Genomic DNA, 18,377 nt, shown 5'->3' with positions numbered 1-18,377 from the left:
CTTTTTTTAAGGAGGGGTCACTAAATTGCCCTTTTCCAGTCCTCTGGAACCTGGCCCCATCTCCCACAACTTCATGAAAACCATTGTTAAGGGCTCTTCAGATCTCCCCTGCCAGTTCCTTCAGTGCCCTGGGATGAAGCTCATCTGGCCTTGCTAACCCGAATTCAGTCAGACCCAGCAAAAGCTCTCTGACCACCCCTTTTGCTATCTCCTCCCTCAGCTTGCCCCCTTCCTTATCCAGATAATCCCTATTAGGTGTCTGGTTGCAGCTTAATTTTTTCATGAAGACTGAGGCAAAGTAGCTGTTGAGTAGCTCTGCCCCCTTTGCATCTTTGGTTAGGAGTTCCCCCGGAAAGTTAAAAGAGAACCCACAGCTTCCTTGGTCCTTCTTTTCTGGTTAGCATACTTATAGAACCCCTTTTTGTTGCCCTTACCCTCCTTTGGCAGGTGTAGCTCATTCTTTATCTTTGCCTTCCTGATTGTCCCTGCAGGTTCTTGCTTTTTCCTGGTACACAGGCATGGTGACCTGCCCATTCTTCCATTGCCTGTGTTTTCCTCTTTTATTTGAGGCATTTTAAAGCTCCTTGTGCAGCCACATTGGTCTCTTGTCATTCTTCTGCTTCCATCAAGTTAGGAAAGTTTCTTGTTGGGCTTCCAATACCGTGTCTCAATCTATCCTCCCATGACACCATGCCTATTAGCTCCTTGAGTTAGATTTAAAAAAAAGTAGATCCTAATTTTCCTGACCTCATGCCTCCCCTGTCTCAGGGGCTGGAATTCTATCCTACCATGATCACTTCCTCCCAAGTTACCCATCACCTTCACATTTTCCACTAGTTCTTCCCTGTTAGTCAGGACAAGATCCAAGATAGATGATCCCCTAGTTGTATCTTCCACCTTCTGAAACAAAGATGTCCTCCACATAAGTTAGGAACAGGCTTAACATTTTGTTTGGCTACACTGTTCTCGCAGTAGATGTCCAGAAAATTGAAGTCTCCCATCAATACCATCCATAGCTTTGGATAGATTTGTCACTTGCTTCAAGACTGCCTCATCTACTTCTTCCTGATTGGGTGCCTGAACCCTTGCCTTCTATGGAAAAATCAATGAGAACACCACTTGTGCTCCAAGCTCCTTAATCCTCCTGCCAAGAACCTCAGTCAGCTCTAATCTGCTCAGTGTCATTTCCTGGCAGTACTGCTGGTGCCTACAACGGACAAGCAGGAAGGGGTAGTAGTAAAGGATGGATAAGCTTTGGCATTCTCTCTGTGACATTCTGAATTCAGGCTGCAGACAGGCAGCACAGTTCCCGAGCCCCCAAATCTGAACAACAAATTGGTGCCTGTCCTGTGCAGAAAGGAGTCACAATCACCACCACTCTTCTCTTCTTTCTTAGTGAAGGGTGCTGAAGCCTGTCCTAGGGGCCTTTAACTTCCTGCTCTCTAGGCTGCTGCCACCTCTGCCTCATGCCTGCAGATATCCTCTCCTCTGCCTTTTCCTCAGCATTTCCACTGTGGAGTGCTTGAAAGCAGTTGCTGACTTCAGTCTGCTCCTCTTCAATTCTGGGGGCCCTCCTTCTTCAAATAGTTGCATGTTGCCACTTCTCATTGTCCTTTGACCCCTCCAGTACCAGCCTCTCATAACTCTTGTCCAAGTAATCTTCCTGGTCCTGGATGCAATGCAGCATGAATACCTGTGCTTCCAGTCTTTTAATCTGCTCTTCCAGGGTAGATACCAACATGTTTATATATGTTACGTATTATACAACTAGGGGTGCACCGATAGAGATTTTCTTGGCCAATAACAATAGCTGATTATTAACCAGCCGTATCAGCTGATACCAATCCGATAACTGATTTACAGGAATGCAACTGGGAAGTGTGGAGAGCAGCACCCTGCAGGTAAGTCTGCGAAAGGGAAGAGGGTGCGGGGGAAGGGGGGGAGCAGGGACAGAGGCTGGGGGTGCTGGCCAGCCAGAGCAGCAAATGGGACCAGGGGCAGGGAACAGGACTGAGCTGTGTGCAGCTCATTCAGAGGATCAGGGTCCCGGTGTTTAAAAATGGTGGTGAGGGCGCTTGAACTAAAGCTTGTCAAATGAGCTTTAATTCAAGCACCGCCACCACTATTTTTAAGCGTGGGGATGCTTTAACCAGAGCAGAACCAAGCAGGGCAAGAGCAGATGCGGGCTGCTTGCTGTGGACTTGGGGCTCCCCCCTTTGCTGCCTTTGTCCCAGGGTCCCATGTTGGATGCATGTCCCCTGTCCGCCCAGCAGTTGGAGGCACATGTGTCAAGGTGCTGAACAGGATTTGTTATAACATTTATGTAAAGCCATTTATATTGTTGACTTCATTTTTCCATCCCCATGTACCCGTGTACCAGATGTATAAATTATTTTAAATTATTTTTTTTAACATGTACAACAATTAATTCTAAATACTTAAAACTGATTAGCTTACAGAAAAAACTATAGCAAATATACATGCCAGTCCCCTTTAAAATAGCAAACAATCATACCATATCCAGAAAATACTTTTAGTCCCAGAAAAACACTTCAAGGGGTCACATCCAACTTGTTCATTGAAAAACTGCTGAAAACAACCGAAAATTTTTGAGATCCACTCAAACAAATGAAACAGTCTCAATGGCAAGAAAGAAACTAGTTTTTGTAAAGGAAGAATTGATGAAAGAGGTCAACGTCAAAGTTAAGAGTGCTTCAAAAACAGTTTATCTGTGTGCTACAAGTACAGGTTATATAACACAAACTGTCTACTGCTTTTTATGTTTATGCAGATTTTCATTCATGTCAACATACCATTTGTATGAAGTACCCTGCAGCTGGAAACTAAGATGTCTGTTTCATTATTTATGAGTACAGTAACTGCAACTTTATCATCTCTTTCCTTCTCCTTAAAGACACCTTTGCCTTTAAAAACAGTAACTTTATTTTAGGGAAATTTATTTTCATAATTTATTTTCATGTTGCCACAATCTGGAGATACAAATGTGAGCTAAGAGTGGTAAGAAGTTCGTCTCAAAATCTGCACTCCATTTCCCCTCCTGAAGGGAATTTATTACAGACAAAACCTTCATTTGCTAACCAATTTTGAATCAGTCATTCAAGAGACTAAAACTTCTGCTTGATAACACTCAATTATTTGTGTTTCAATTGATGCAAAATACGTGACAATGCATCTCTGCAAGCCATCAAAAACTGGTATAAAAGTTTACTATTATACCCAAGCAAGGGACATTTCACAGCAATTAAGATTAAGATTTTAAATATATATTTTAAAAAAAATAAAAATAAACAAATAAGCTTCCTCAGCAAGCTCTTTAGTTCATGAGGTAAAAGTCTTCTTTCTGGCTCTCCCACTCCCCAAACTAGGCACTAACCAAACCCCACTGGTGATCCATATCACACCCTCCACATTAACCTGCCTTTTTCCTCTTGGACTCTAAAGCTCAGAGGTCATTAACAATCCTGCTGTAGATCTCCAGCTGAGCCTATACAGTCTTCCCCCTCCCAAAGCCCCTTCACAGTATCCTTCCCCCTTGGTTGTAACTCCTGCCACCTCCAGCTCTGGAATTTTTCAGCTAGAGAAACTGACCATTTGCCAGCTCAAGTCCTGCTCTGATGAGACACAGGTATTTCATCATGGAGCTGGCTGGACTTCAGCAGGAGAAACTCTGCTGGCAGCTTCCTTCTCCACAGCCATAAGCTACCAGCTCTCTCCTCCATTCTCTGTTAAATCTGTAGAAACCACAAGGGGCTCAGCTACCAGCTACATTCCTCTTGTTGACACTTCAGCCAGCAAGCCATCTACACTAGCCAACAGCAGTCTTACTGATGAACAATCTGTTGGTTTGGGTTTTTTTTATCCCAAAGGGTATCTTAACAAAACAGCTTAAAGTTAAATTTGACAGATATTCTCCTTTTCAAATTGTACATTACCAGAACCATAAGTAGTTCTTCACTTGGTAGTACACTGAAGTAGTAAAGCTATTCCGGCTTATCCTTCAGATATTATTGTAAGACCTAAGAGGAAAATGCCACAAACATTTTCAAGAACTTTAAGAGATGCACAAAGTACATTTCAAAACAAAATAAATGGCGTTTTTTTTTTCAAAAAACTGTTTGAGCTTCCAGGATTATGTAGCTGCTATGTTCCTGTTTAAAGCCCCAAACAATCTGCAGAGTGACTCTAAATGTATAAACTGTTAATCTCAGTATTACTAAATTTCCTAAAAGCAAAATGGAACATAGTCCTTAATATAACAGCTCTAAAAAAGCATCTAACTACAGGAAATCCCTTATGGAAGTCTGCTTATGCAAAAGGCTATGCCGAGTGCATCCCTGGTGCAAGTATGTCAGCATTGTTAATGCTACACCAGGAATGGCCTGGGCCCTTTGTGTTCTAGTAGTACTCACTAATATTTCAGCAACAATATTATTAGACTACCAGGATTAAATTGACAAAGAAAGGACATATTTTGTGAAAAACTTGGTTCTTATATAGGTGTTATAATTATAATACAAAAAATCCATTTAACTTTTATGTATAGTGTTTTACATCCATTATTTCTATGAGGACTTCAACCTACAACAGCCAGTATTGCTGAAGTGAAAAAATAACTGGGTTTTTTCTGTCTTGGCAACAACAGAAAATCACTCTGGTTCAAGTTTCAGGACTTACTTTACATAGTTCTGGACCAGTCGCCAAAAAAATCTCACACAAGGGACAAGCGTAGGCGGATATTGTTTTAAGGTCCAATATCTCATGACCCACCATAACTCAAAACAAATGCTTTATACCATTCCCAATTTCTTTCTAACAGCACAAAACATCACTTATCTTGGTTTTTATCATCACTCATTTAAGTCACTCCACTCTGATTATTGTCTTACACCCTGGTTGGCCATCTACCCTCCTGCACTTAAAATTAAATGTCATGAATTTATGACACCACTCTCTGAAGAACTAGACTTCAACATTCTGGACAACAGACATTTTCTCCACCACCGACCTTGGCACAGACCCATTCTACTTTACCGGTAACGTCACTTGCTATAAAAGAGGGGCCCATGAAGTGCCAATGCCTGGTCTCAAATGCTCATCTCCACACAGACACACGCAGAAATGTTAACCCTTCTGCTCTCAGTTGCCCAAACCCATGCTAGTTCTTTGTGTTCCACACCTAACTCACTCTGCTGACCTCCATACAGATCCACTCATGTCCTTTTATTAACCACTTAAGGCCTCTCTTCCCCAGAGCCTATGAATATGCCATGTTCCTGAACATGCCTCCCCTGATTACCAGGGGTAGGTGGAGAGTACAGCTGGTAAGTCAAGAAAACAGACTGGCAGCAACAGAAAACATGCATCACTGATGAAGCTGAGGCATTCCATGGCTAATTTTGGATTAATTAAAAAGAGGAATCCCAAATAACGATATATATATTAACTATATAATATATAGTTAATGAATACACACACACACACACACACACACAAAATGAATTACACAAGATTTAACCAGGGAAAGAACCTAAAGAACCAGTAGTGGTACACTCCCCATGTACTACCCACTCATTAAACCAAAACAATACTGTTCAGAGTAGGTAGGAAATTTAGATCTGTATAACTGCAATCCTGCTCTCATTTCTCATTAACTATTTAACTGCTGATAAAAGTAACTGCAACAACCTGTGAACGTTCAGCTTCAAGATCAACTCCCCTTCCATGTGAACCAGAGGCAGCCATTGCTTCTCTATATTATTTCAGGATACCTGCTGACAACACTTAATCTGTTTACCTTTCAGTTCATATTTTGAAGACTATTGTCAAACATACAGACTATAGGAGCTTTTTAAACAGAAGCTGATTCTGAAGCAAAAGGTGGCTGCCACCACCAAGAGGTTCCAGTAAGAAAAGTGGATGCAAATCATCCACGTGAAAAAAAAAAAAAAAAAAAAAAAATCTGTTTAAGTATGTGGAAAATGCAAAGGGGTTAAACAGGGACATCAAAGGTACGCATGGAGATGGGGAAGAGGGGGCTGGGCAAGTTTGACACCAGAGTTAAAATCCTTTTTAAGTAGACGTGCAAATAAATGCTAAGCAAAAATTTCAAATTAAGTTAATCTTATTTTAAATCATTTTAAATATTTTGAATTGTTTAAATTAACATAAACTCAAAAAGTTTAAAATAATCTCATCAAAACTTTGCAAAAAACAAAACCCACAAACACCCTACTTTTTCCACAAATTGGGAAGCAGGCCAATTTTCAGGTTCATTTTTTGCTAGAGAGTACATTACATAAGGATAAAAAAAAAATAGGTTTGTGCTAGAGCTTGGCTGTGTCCCCAAGTGACACACTGACCATTCAAATTAAATCCTATTTTCTGCCTCATTTTTACCCACTGTAGTTACAAGTAGTATCCAAAATTAACCCAAGATAACAAAGAGAAGAGTATTTACATCAATTTATGGGAAGTCAACACATGAAAGTGCTGTCAAATAGTTTTGTTACTTGTGTCAGTCTTTGTTCCTTTATGAATGTATTAACACAAATATGAAATAGGAAAAAAATTAAAAACTAAAATATATAGTATCAGAATCAAATTTCTCTTTTAGAAAAAGTTTAGATTTCAAGATGAATTCTCCTTTCCATGTCAAGAGCTTACAATTTAAGGCCATGGTCCCACACAGACACAGTGTATTAAGGCCTAAGGGCAGACAAGACAAAGCAGTGGATAATGGTTCAGGGAACAGTGGGCAAGATAAATGGTTATTAGTAGGTATATAAAGGACTGTGTGGGGAGGAGATGGCTATAAAGAGATTTGAAGTAAACAAGAGAATTCTTGGCAGATGAGAACAGAAAGACTGGACTGGGTAATAGTTGAATGATCAGACATAAAGCCAAGTATGGACAGACCTGACCAAGGTAGCAATTAGGTGAAAGGTTGAAGAATACAAGGTACTGGAGACAAAAATGAAGACATAAAATGCACATTTTTAATCTGATACTTGGAAAGACTGCAACTGAAATTGGGGCTGACAGGCATGGAGAGGGGAGAGAGGATTTTACTTCAGAATATTCAAGAAGCCTCCATTGTGAAGAGGAGAGAAGAGATGCCAAACCATAGAAGATTTCAGTAATCAAGGTAAGAGATAACCAGGGTTTCAGCAATGCAGACAAAAAGCTAGTCTAGCTTTTGAGGATACTACAGATGAGAAATGATGAGATAACAAGAGACTAGATATGGAAGAAAACTACCAGGGTTCTGAGCCTCAAAGACAGAAAAGTTGTTAAACAGACTTGAAATTAGAAGGAACTTGCCCTGAAGGTTCCATCATTAAGACGTTGTTAGAATCCACTGGACAGAGCAAGAGATACGAGACTGGATAGTGTAAAGAGATAGATTTGGGAATAAATATGAAGGTAGAGTTGAACAAGTGGAAATAGATAAGAAGAAAAAAAGACAACGAGGAGGGACAAGACTGAGAAAAATAATCTCTCAAAAGACACGAAAGACAGGAGGATTAGCAAAGCAAAGAATGAAACAAACCAAAAAAGAGAAAATGAGCGATCAGTTCAACTAAGCAGCTTACTTTTGGTTTTGCTAAATGGTGACCATTGTCAGTTAGAACCATTTCAACGGAATGGAGGGAAGAAAACCAGCTTGGAAGGACGAGAAAACAAGAAAGGGAACTGAACAATGAGTGAACTGCATACTTTGAATTTTGGAAACAAAAGGAAGGCAGTACTTAGAAAAGAAAATGAGAAACAAAACACACGTATCCATGCATATATACAAAGTTAGGGAAAATATGCTTCAGAGCAAAAGAAAGTGAGCCAACAAAAGAAAGCATGGAAAGATAAGAGAGGGTCTGAACAACAGAATAAGGCCAGAAAAAAGAGCAGAAGCAATAGGGTACAGGCAGTAAGCATGGAGGTAGAAAGTAGGAGAAACTTCTGAACAAGAAATGAGAGTAAATTAGATGTTTGAGAAAGACAGGAAGGCAAGAAGAGTTCTTGCCCCATATTATTGTTATTGAGGTAAAAGTGCAAAAAAATAATTTAGTTGGTATCTCTTGTTTATTTCTAAACAGCTCTGAGACCTCTGCCTCCACTGTAGCTAGAAGAAACCAACAGCACCAACAATTTAGAATGTATAGCATGCTGTCAGCTGAACACCTCACAAAGAGCATTACAGTATTCTAGTGAAAACTGCTGTATAGTCCTACATTTCATTAGATTCCTGATGTAAGTGAATGTGCATGGGAAGAGACAGCAGTTGAAGTGAATGGCAGATTTAAATACAACCATGTATTACAGAAGGTTCCTAATCTTATCACAGGGTGAGATGCTCTCTTCTTTAAAAATTCAGGTTCATATTGGTTGGTTGGTTTGAACCATGCCACGATAACTGCTCACAGTACTCCAGGTAAAAAGACTCACCAAGGCTGAAAAGAGTGGAAGAATTCCTTCCCATTCAGATACAGAATACCCTCTAAACCAATGTTTCTCAACGCATGGGTCACAACCCAAAAGTGGGTTGCAAGAATATATGAAAGGGTTGCAAACAAACTTTATAAGTGGATTCTGCTTTAAAGATGAAAAACATGGGAAACCATGGCTTTTTCCCTTGCAAGCTGGCAGAGGTCTAGCCTGAAAGGGGCTGCGTGGAGACCCCTATGCCCCACATACACCCTTTGCCCCCACACTGGGGGACTGGGGGCAGCAGGTTGGGAACGAGGGGCACAGGGTCAGGACTAGGCGTTGATGTTTACAAATGGGTCCTGGTACAAAAAAGGTTGAGAAGCACTGCTCTAAACAGTATTCCCTGAGAACTTATTTGGCTCACTCATCTTCACTCCTTTTCAATGAAAAATACATGCCTTCTGTCCCTCCATTTTCAGTTCTGTCACTGATATTATTCAGTGCCCTTTTGCAAGACTTGGATAACTTATGTGCACTGCTTTTAGGGGACAGAAGATACAAAGTTCAAGTACCATCAACAAAATTACTATATACAAAATGCTGTCAAATGAACAAAGTAAGTGAATAGAAGAAAGTAAAATAACTCTCAAATCTCTTTCAGTTATTGCTTTTTTTTAGCAATTGCTTGTAACAGCAATATATACAATATTTTCTGATGGAAGTACAATTTTAACTGGATTCTTACAAAAGAAGTTAAGACATGCCTGAAGATAAGCCTTTTAAGAGAGGCAAAGGCCAGGCATTTGGAAGGACTTTTGAGGACATCCTACCCCAGTGTAACTAGATTATGACTGGGAAAAAGGACTATGCTCCAGCCTTCTGTTGGACAGCTGGAACCCCATACCAACATTTTTTGATAGTCTGAACCTGCCCTCAATGAGGTTCTAAGCTGAGGCTTCTAAAGGAGACAGGCAGGCAATTCAACTTCAAATTCAAAAGTGACTGAGGCTGGAGAAGGCTGGCATCAAGTGCAGCTGCCCCTAATCCCAGCTTCACAAAAAATGCTACGAAAATATGTCCTTGCAGCAGTAATGAAAAATACAGAAATGAATGTTGCCTTTTGCTTTTGGCACTCCCAGAATTAAAAAAAAACAAAACAGTTAAAATAAGAATTAGAAATAAACCAAGGCTTTTAAGGAAGTAACAGAAATATATTTTAAAAGAGCAAATTCTAAAATTTTACATATTTATTATTACATATTTCCAGAACATACACGAGATCAAACTGTGTATCGTCCTAAAGCTAGGAAAAGTTAATAGATGAAGACATGAGACAGAATAAAACAGCTGTAAACTGCCACAGGTAGGAGAGGCTTGAACATTACAGAATTCTAATTCCCACAAATTTCAGTGATATTGATTGGGGAAACAAATCACTATATGCAACACAGTTTTCTAAAAAAACCATAAGAGTTCTATATTAATATGAAAATATATTTATGGGTATAATTATGACTATTGTCTGATCTACAGACACATTGTGATGCTGTCAACTTGCAGAGGGGATAATAATGACACGTCCGCAGTTACTGCAAAAGTACTTATGAAAGAAGAATCCACCATACATAAGCACATCCCCTCCCCCTCATTTCCTGATCAGTGTTTGCTGCCTGCATAAAACATGTTCTCACTAAGCAGCTGCTTCTATTGGTATGAGCCACAACAGTTAGCATAAAGCTGAACTGAAGTCTGCTGAAAACCAAAAAACAAAGATCTTGAAATATGGGTAAAGTTTATAATACATGGACCCCACATGTAATATGCCCCCGAACTTGAACTGTGCACCGACTACAGCTGAAGCAGCCTGACAGAAAGGAAAAGACAGAGAGAGAGAGAGAGAGAGAAACTGAACAGAAAGAAAGGTGAGACAAACATAAGACAGGCAGAAACAAAGAAAACATACAGATGCAAAGAGAAGGGGATAATAAAACAGGCAGAAGGACACTAAATGGTGTAAAATAGTTAGCCTAATATTTATGCCACTAAAATTACCTAGGTCAAAGCCAAGACAAGACCCACCTGAAATATTTTGGTAATTCAGGTAACTACCACAAAAATAGGTTCTTACCATATTATTTCTAATGCAATATAAGACATAGGAAGAAAATACAACAAAATTCTAAGGGTCTAAGGAACACAAGAGTACATAGATATTTGTGTTTGTGTGTTTACCTCTACCTTCTCAAATGGATTCTGCATCCTAGGTTTGATAAGCCTTATTCTGAACCCTATGAATACAGCTGAGAGAAGCAACTTAGCCCACAATCCTGTTGTCTCTCTCTTCTCATGGTGTTTTCATTTCTATACAGGTGTCTAGTTTAAGAACTCTTTATTTGCTTGAAACATACTGTGAACTAACTTCTAATCTGGTTAACAGCACATAACCTTTAAGTAAAGAACAATTCACGAACAAAAACAACAAGATGTGCATTATTTGCTTTTTAAGTCAGGGCTTTGAGATGGTTAAACCAAAGTGCATTTAAGCATTACACTAAGGTTCTCAAATTTTTTTCAGCGTGAACAATGTCTTACTAAAAAAACTGTCTTGTTGATACTTCCCTTTCCATTCAACAGCTTACTACTTCCCTTTGACAACTGGAGCAATTGTTTACATGTAAAAGTGCTGTTAGAAAAGTATTAGCTAAGTAAAGACAGCATTAGCTGTTTTTTTAAATAATATTTTAAGAGATAAATATAAGAACAACCAGTATTACATTACCTTTCGGATTTCTAAGACCACTCGAAAATGCTGTGTCTTGCCACTGCTTCACAGATTATGATTTGAAAATTACCATATTATACCAAGGACATTACTGAACAGCATTTCCTTCAACTTGTATCCACAGCAGCAATGAGTACCAAAGGAAAATGTTAAAAATACAACAACACTAACTGCAATCACAAGACGGGAGGAAAAAAAACACTTTCCATATTATTATTATGAAAAGTAATTACTTCATGAAGATTCCAAGCTTATTAGCACACCTTCTATTGCTAAAATTTGACAAGCCAGACCTAAAGGAACAGACTACTTCCTTAAATTTAAACATCTTCAAGAACTAAGTAGAGACCAACCTTTGTACAAGTCTAACACTGCCTTGCCTCCATACCTAGCCTCCTGGGATGCCTAAATTACACCAACATTCTTATGAATACATTAACAATGTAAAGTTATCAGTAAGAGCATTGTATGATTCCATACTATACCTTCTGGTAAACTATAGAACACACAAGGTCTTTGACAGCAGAAAGGGACAGGTCCTGAGCTTCAATGGTGACAGTTTCTCGAGTAAGACCGATCTGGAGCAGGAACGAGATCCCATGCATAGAGCCTCTGGAGTTAGTGAGACTCTGTGTACTGAGGCTGCCATTGGACAGTCGGCTGGAGAGTCCAGACTGGGGACTTGAAGATAAAGAAGGTGTTGGCGGTGCAGCAGCATGAGATGCAGGTGGGGAAAACTTCTGTAAGGATGGAGGAGAGGAGTCGTTTCCTGACATCTGACTTGCTTTAAATCTGTAGAGATTTGCCTAGTAGTCAAATTTTAAGAAAAATATTCTACCAGTTTGTTGGTTTAAACTGAAAAATTAAAAAGAGTCTAACGTTCCCTTTTTTATAGTTCACTTGAAGGCCTCTGACCTGTAAGTCATGTTCATTTTCCCTTTCATTCCGTTTACGCTGGCTGATGAGTAACAGTATTTCAGCCGGAAGTTATTTTAAATGAAAGGTCCTCTTCCCAGAGTTTCAATCAGCTGATCAAAAAAATGCAGACTTGCCTTTAGCACCACATCCAAATGTTGGGCGAGGCTTAAATCACACAACTGCCCACTTCAGAGGGGCACAAGGATCTTTCTTTTCATTACTTTTGAGAAACGTTGATCCCAGATGAAAAGAAGCAGTAGTAGCTCTTTTTTAAAATATATATTCCTTCTGTGACTTAACTCCAGAAACTAAATAACAAACACAGGTTCATCTTCACCAAGATGTCTTTTTAACCTTTACCAAACGGTGTGGACAATGTCCTGAGCAAACAGTAATGTTTATCTCAAGGTTTAGGTGGATCTATTCCTTTCTCTGAAGTTTTCCAAGTTTGCTGGCATGTAAGGACATAGTTAAAAGGTTACCTTCACCGGTCTCCAAATGTTCATTTTCGTAAAACGTTTTCTCTCATGAAAGAAACAAACACATTAAATGTAATCTTTTGGGTCACCCAGAAAATCTGCAGCATTTTGAAACGTATTCTGCCTGTAGAAGAAAAAAATTGAAGTCATTATTTCAAATTGCTCCATAACATTGCTTAATGGCAGCATAACCACATGAGTTTTAAAGCTAGTTAATCAATTTTTACATTCATTTTGTTGGTTAGCAACTGATGCTTAAAACGTTCCCTGACACTCGATATAGCAGGTTAAGGATGTCTACAGCTTCCTGATATGGCTGCCATATTTAGCATTTTATGGTTGTTTGAGACCACAGCTCTGCTGTATGAGTATATAGTCTACAGGTGGTGAGCGGGGAAGGAAATATATTAAGTGAAAAACCATAGTCCCATCATCAAAAAAAAGTGCACACAATGTGCATGCAACATGGAATTTAACAAATACTCTTATTCGAGTTGACATTAAACTGTGAAACATTTATTCTTCCATACAGCACTTAGAAAAGCTTCATTACATCCCCAGAATACATTTACATAACGTTTTCAGAAGAGCTAGAAGTCCCACTGTACATGATTTTAATACTCAAGCCTAGCTAAAAAATAATAAACCTACCATATTTTGTTTTATTATTGTTCTGTGATGCATTTGGGGGTTTTGCTCTGCTCTGGTGACCAGGGACTCTCTGTATTTTTGTTTCAAGATGTTGTTGTTGCCCAAACCAGTTTTTCAAGCAGGAAGGAATGCTGAATACCAGTTTAAGTCATCTGAATCTGTACCGGCTGTTATGCTAATAGTACTGAGCAGTTTTAGTCAGATATATTAAAAATCAAGGTGACTCAAATGTCTATTTCTTAACTGGAACTAACCTTCTTCCACATTTATATTATAAATAGGTTTAAAATACTAAGAAGTGGGTGGAGTTGCAAATGCTCCCGAGAACTGAGCTAGGATCGAGAAAGACCTTAATTGACTGTGTACCATTTCTCCAGGCCATCAGACAAAATGCATGACAAGGGCAAGAACAAAGTCCTCCACTTGGGATGGAATAACTGCACGCACAAATACAGACCAGGGAATGACTGGCTAGGCTGCCGTACTGCAGAAAAGAGCCTCGGGGGGTTACAGTAGCTCATAAAGCTGAATACGAGCCAACAGGGAGCTCTAGCAAAACAAACAGGCCAACAGCATGCTAAGTTGTATTAGAAGGAGTGTCACTTGCAAATCAAGGGAAGTGGTTCTGTTCTATTCAGGGCTGTTCAGGCCACATGGAGTACTGTGCCCAGTTTTGGGTCCCACACTTCAAAAAGAATTTGGACAGTTTGGAAAGTATAGCACAGACCTACAAAAATGATTACGAGCCTGGGAAACAAAATTTATGAGGAAAGGCTAAAAGAACTAGGGTTATTTAGTCTGGAGAAGAGAAAACTTAGGGGGATTTGATAATAGTTTTCAAATATCTGAAGGGTGACTACAGCCAGGATGAACATGGGCTTTTCTCTGTACTTGCAGGGGACAGGACTGAGGGCAATGCCCTCAAGCTGCAGCAGTAATGTAAACTGGAGATTAAAAGGAACTTTCAGACTATGCAGGTGGTCAAGCATTTGAACAGACTACCTAGGGGAGTTGTGCAATCTCCATCCTTGGAAGTTTTCAAGAGCAGATTAAACAGACACTTGCCTGGGATAGTTTAGTCAGGGATGATTCTGTCTCGAGCAGGGGACTGGACTAAATCAGTGGTTCTCAACCTTTTGCACCTTACGTCCCACCAACCATCTTGTCAAAAAACCCTGGTTCTACCATGATAAAAACAAAACCCCACAAAATTGCACTGTTCAAGATACCTGTTGATTCATCTATTTGAACTGCAAACAACTGATTTTTTTCAATTGGTCAATGAGTTGAACTTCCACCTACCTGACCTTTGAGTCCCACTGGTTGAGAAACACTCAACTAGATAACCTCTCGAGGTCCCTTCTAGCACTACTTTCCTATGATGTGATGAGATGCTTAGGATCATAACATTTCTGAAACATGAGCCCAATTTTATGAGATGTTCAACACAATTTTATCTCACTTCCTTCCCCCAGGGCACTCAGCATCTAACAAAGGTGCCCAGGATTTAGGAAAGCATAATATATGTTCCCACTTAAGTTTCAGCTACACATCTTCTCCAGTCTGGAACAGTAACAGAAATGCTAGCAAATAAATCTTTCTGCCTTGCCCCATATAACTCATTTCCATAAAAAAGAAACATCTACAAATGGACCAGGTGACTTAGGTAGCAGGATACCATCTACAATGCTTCTCCTTCAAGGACAGCAGACCAACATAGGAAACAAAAACAAATCAAGCTACCCTGCTTTTTTGAGGCAAAGGATTTTTGGCAATATATTTTTATGGACCAACTGCATATTTGACAGATGTCAGACAAGCTTTTGAGCATAAAAGTGGCCTTCCTCGTGGATGGGAAAGAACCAGACACAAGCAGACACCTGACTATCATCTCAAGCAATGGTCTCAAGCTGCAGCATGGGAAGCTTAGATCAGCTATTAGGAAAAACTCTCCCACCAGACAGGTAGTAAAGAACTGGAACAGGTTACCCAGAAGTGATGGAATCTCTGTCCTCAGAGGTTTTTTAAGCCCCAGCTAGACAAAGCCTCAACTGGGATGATGCATTTGGGGACAGTCCTGCTCAAAGCAAGGGGTTGAACTAGATGACCTCCTGAGGTCCCTTCCCCAGCCCTAATTTCCTGTGATCCTATGACTTCCTGCACTGCCTCAGCTACAACACTCCAACCCTACTATGTAGTTTTTTGTGACATTTTCTATAGAAGGACTCTCAGCCAGTGTTTCACTATTTCGCTGCTTCTAACAATTCACACACATGTACCCCCACCCACCCCCTCCCCCAGTTTCTTCAGCACTAACTTCAGAAGGAATCAACCTGATTCAAATCCTTCAGGTTTAATTTAACAAATTAAACCAACTAACAAATACTGGCCCACTGCACAACTAAAATGTCTGTTTCAGCATTTTTTTTGGTTCTAAATTGGTTACACGTGGAAAAAAAAATACAAAGGGTTGCAATCTCGGAGGGGGGGGATGTGTCCTGATCCTGAAACAACAACAGCCGTAATAAGGCTAACTCAGATCAAAGTGGCCAACTGCAAAATTGGTGCCTGAGCTTGGAGCAGCCCTTCTTCCCCAAGCAAAACACAAACAAACAAGCAACTACTCTAGCTTCTGGTGTAATAATTATAATATTATGCTTTGAGCACTCAAGTATATGGAGGGGGGGGCAGAGACAGGTCCCACCTCAAAGAGCGCCCTGCTCTTGCCACCCGCCCAAGCCCAGCTGGGACACGAGAGGAAGAACAAGGGTATCGGTAACAAGAGCGGGCAGCAGTTGCTCAGTCAGGCGTGTGCGTAGCACAGCTGGGCCCCCGGCCACAGCTGTGCCCACAAGCGGCCGGGGGCCCAGATGATCCACGCTGGTGGGGCGTGACTGCCTTGCCTCAAAGAGCCAAGGGCCTTCACCACCCGCACGGGGCAGGGCAGCGGGTCCAGGGGAACAAGGCAAGCTGGCAGCCAGGTCCAGACATGGCCCTTTCCCTACCCCCAACACCTTCACTTTTATTTCTGTCTTTCCTGAAGGGCAATATCTGCCTTACCTTCATAACTACCGTATTTACTCAAATACAAGGCAAGGTCCTGTGCGTCCCCCCCACCCTTATTGGCATGAGAGAAAAAAAGCCCTTCTCGTTCTTATCATCTTATACAAGGGGCTCCCGCTAAATGCAGTGTCTAGTATTAAACTCCCCCACCCCTCCCCCGCCTCGCAGCTACCTGCCCTCCCGGGGGTGGGGAACCTGCTCATTACCGTTAAGCGACGTCACAAAGGGCGGGGGAGGCGGAGGCAGCACCACAGGGCAACGGGGAACCCCTCCCCCCCCCGGGCGCGGGCCGCAACGGCCGGAGATGATGTGGCCTCGGCTGCACACTACCCCCACCCCCGGCCGGGCGTCCCCCGCGCACCCACCTGCTGGACGGAGCGAGGCCGGCGGCGCGGAGCCGCTTCACTCGCATCTCCGGCTCGGCGCAGCCCGCGGCTGCCCGCGCGCACCCGCCCTCCCTCGCGCAGCGCCGCCCGGCAGTGAGGGCGGGATACTGGGGAGGTGGGGGGGCACAGGGAAACAGCGGCGGGGGGGGGGGCGCAGAGGCATGCCGGGAGCCGCAGTCCCGCTGGGCCTCCCGCGCACAGCTCCGCGCGGCATGGGGGACTACAAGTCCCGCGAAGCATCGCGCGGGGCAACAAGCGGGAAGGTGGCGCGGCGCATGCGCAAGCGCCCGCGGGATTTTCCGTTAGGTGGTGGCGGTTGCTGCCCCGACCCGCTAACGGGGCAGCAGAAGGGGCGGGGCCTGAGGGGGCGTGGCTTGCAACGCGCTCAGTCGCGCTCTGTGCTGGCAGCTGTTCGGGCGTCTCGTGCCAACCTCTGGCCCCGCTGCCCTCCTCCCCTCCCCCCCAACGTTTCCCTGACGCTGCCCCCCTTTGCTCTAACTGGCGCAGTCTTAAGCCCTCCGGCCTCTGCCTCCTGTATCTCTACCTCCTAGGGTGGACATCACAGAGGACAGTCCGGTTGTCCTCTATTGATACAAAACCAGACGCCTTTATGTCCTCTATTTTTCTTTTCTTGAAGAGAAAAACAGGCCATGAAGGCATCCGGTTTTGTACCAGTAGAGGAAAGAGTAGCAGAAAACAGGAACGTCCTCTATGACAGCCCCAGGCGCCCTCACAGTGCTCTGTACCCACCCTGAGGGCACAGCTATGGCAGGCTGTGGTGGTCAGTGCAGGGTTTCCCCGCAGGGGTTTTGTATCCTAAAGCAGTCCGGCTACCCCTTGTGCGGGCCGGGAGCGGTCCAAGGCCCTTTTTCCGCGCGGCAGGCTGTGGCCAGCAGCCCGGACACGCCAGGTCGGGGAAGGCAGGCGGCACACTAGAATTAGGCACGGACGCTTAGTGGTTGATTTAAGATTATTTTACTTACACCAAAGATGGTCGCGGTGCAGGCAGGAAAACTTGCTTGAGTTGCAGTTACAAAACAAAACAAAACTTGAACCTGCAGAACATGAGGGTACATCACAATGGGGTTTCGGCAATGGGAAGATGAACCTGCAGGACTCGAACCCGAGTAGAGCTCTGGATTCACTCACATGAAGTTTGCTAGGCTCCGTGGAACTTTGCACGCAGGGAAGGGTACGTCCAGGGATCAGGCGGCAACAGGGAGAGGCGAGAGGCTGATCAGACCCCCATAGCCTTCTTGAGATACACGCTGGGTCCGATAGGCTCCGCAGCACTTAGAGATCTTCACGAGACGTGAATTTCTCCTCCTCCTGATGGTTGTGGAGTCCTCCAACTTGGGCAGAAACCGCTCAAGCCTCTTATACGGCTAGCAAGCCAATCACTAGCCACCACGTAGGAATAATTTAGAACTGGCCAATAGTGGGGCACAAATTTAAATACAAATGGCGGGAACTCCTTGCAGCGTACATTTCTCTTTTTGCAACCTAGAAATGCACCCTGCAAAGAAAGCTACGAGTGGCGGGACATAATTCAGCAGTGCCGAAGCACACACAAACAAAAATCACACCCTTGGGTTGTGACACCCCTGATATATATTACACCATTCAAAGGTGAATCATGCAAAAAATTTCAAC

The 18,377-nt window shown here is 42.4% G+C and overlaps 1 protein-coding gene across 3 annotated transcripts in view; it reads right to left on the bottom strand.

Moving 5' to 3' along the window:
- The window catches only part of PRKD3 (protein kinase D3), a 63,992-nt gene extending 47,156 nt beyond the window's left edge, over nucleotides 1–16,836 (bottom strand). The window contains exons 1-2 of one of the 3 annotated variants that reach the window (XM_014600040.3): nucleotides 16,704–16,836; nucleotides 11,713–12,748 (exon numbers count right to left, since the gene is read on the bottom strand). In XM_014600040.3, the coding sequence (XP_014455526.1) occupies nucleotides 11,713–12,003 (291 nt within the window). In that variant the 5' untranslated portion in view covers nucleotides 12,004–12,748; nucleotides 16,704–16,836. Of the gene's footprint in view, nucleotides 1–11,712; nucleotides 12,749–16,703 lie in introns of those variants that run through there. The other 2 variants (XM_006270015.4, XM_019500557.2) reach the window with 2 other exon arrangements.
- Between the last annotated feature and the right edge of the window lie 1,541 nt (nucleotides 16,837–18,377).

This window comes from Alligator mississippiensis, chromosome 1 (assembly GCF_030867095.1).
Source record: "Alligator mississippiensis isolate rAllMis1 chromosome 1, rAllMis1, whole genome shotgun sequence".
In the NCBI taxonomy this organism is placed as follows: domain Eukaryota; kingdom Metazoa; phylum Chordata; order Crocodylia; family Alligatoridae; genus Alligator; species Alligator mississippiensis.
This window is presented reverse-complemented; position numbering and strand designations above follow the sequence as displayed.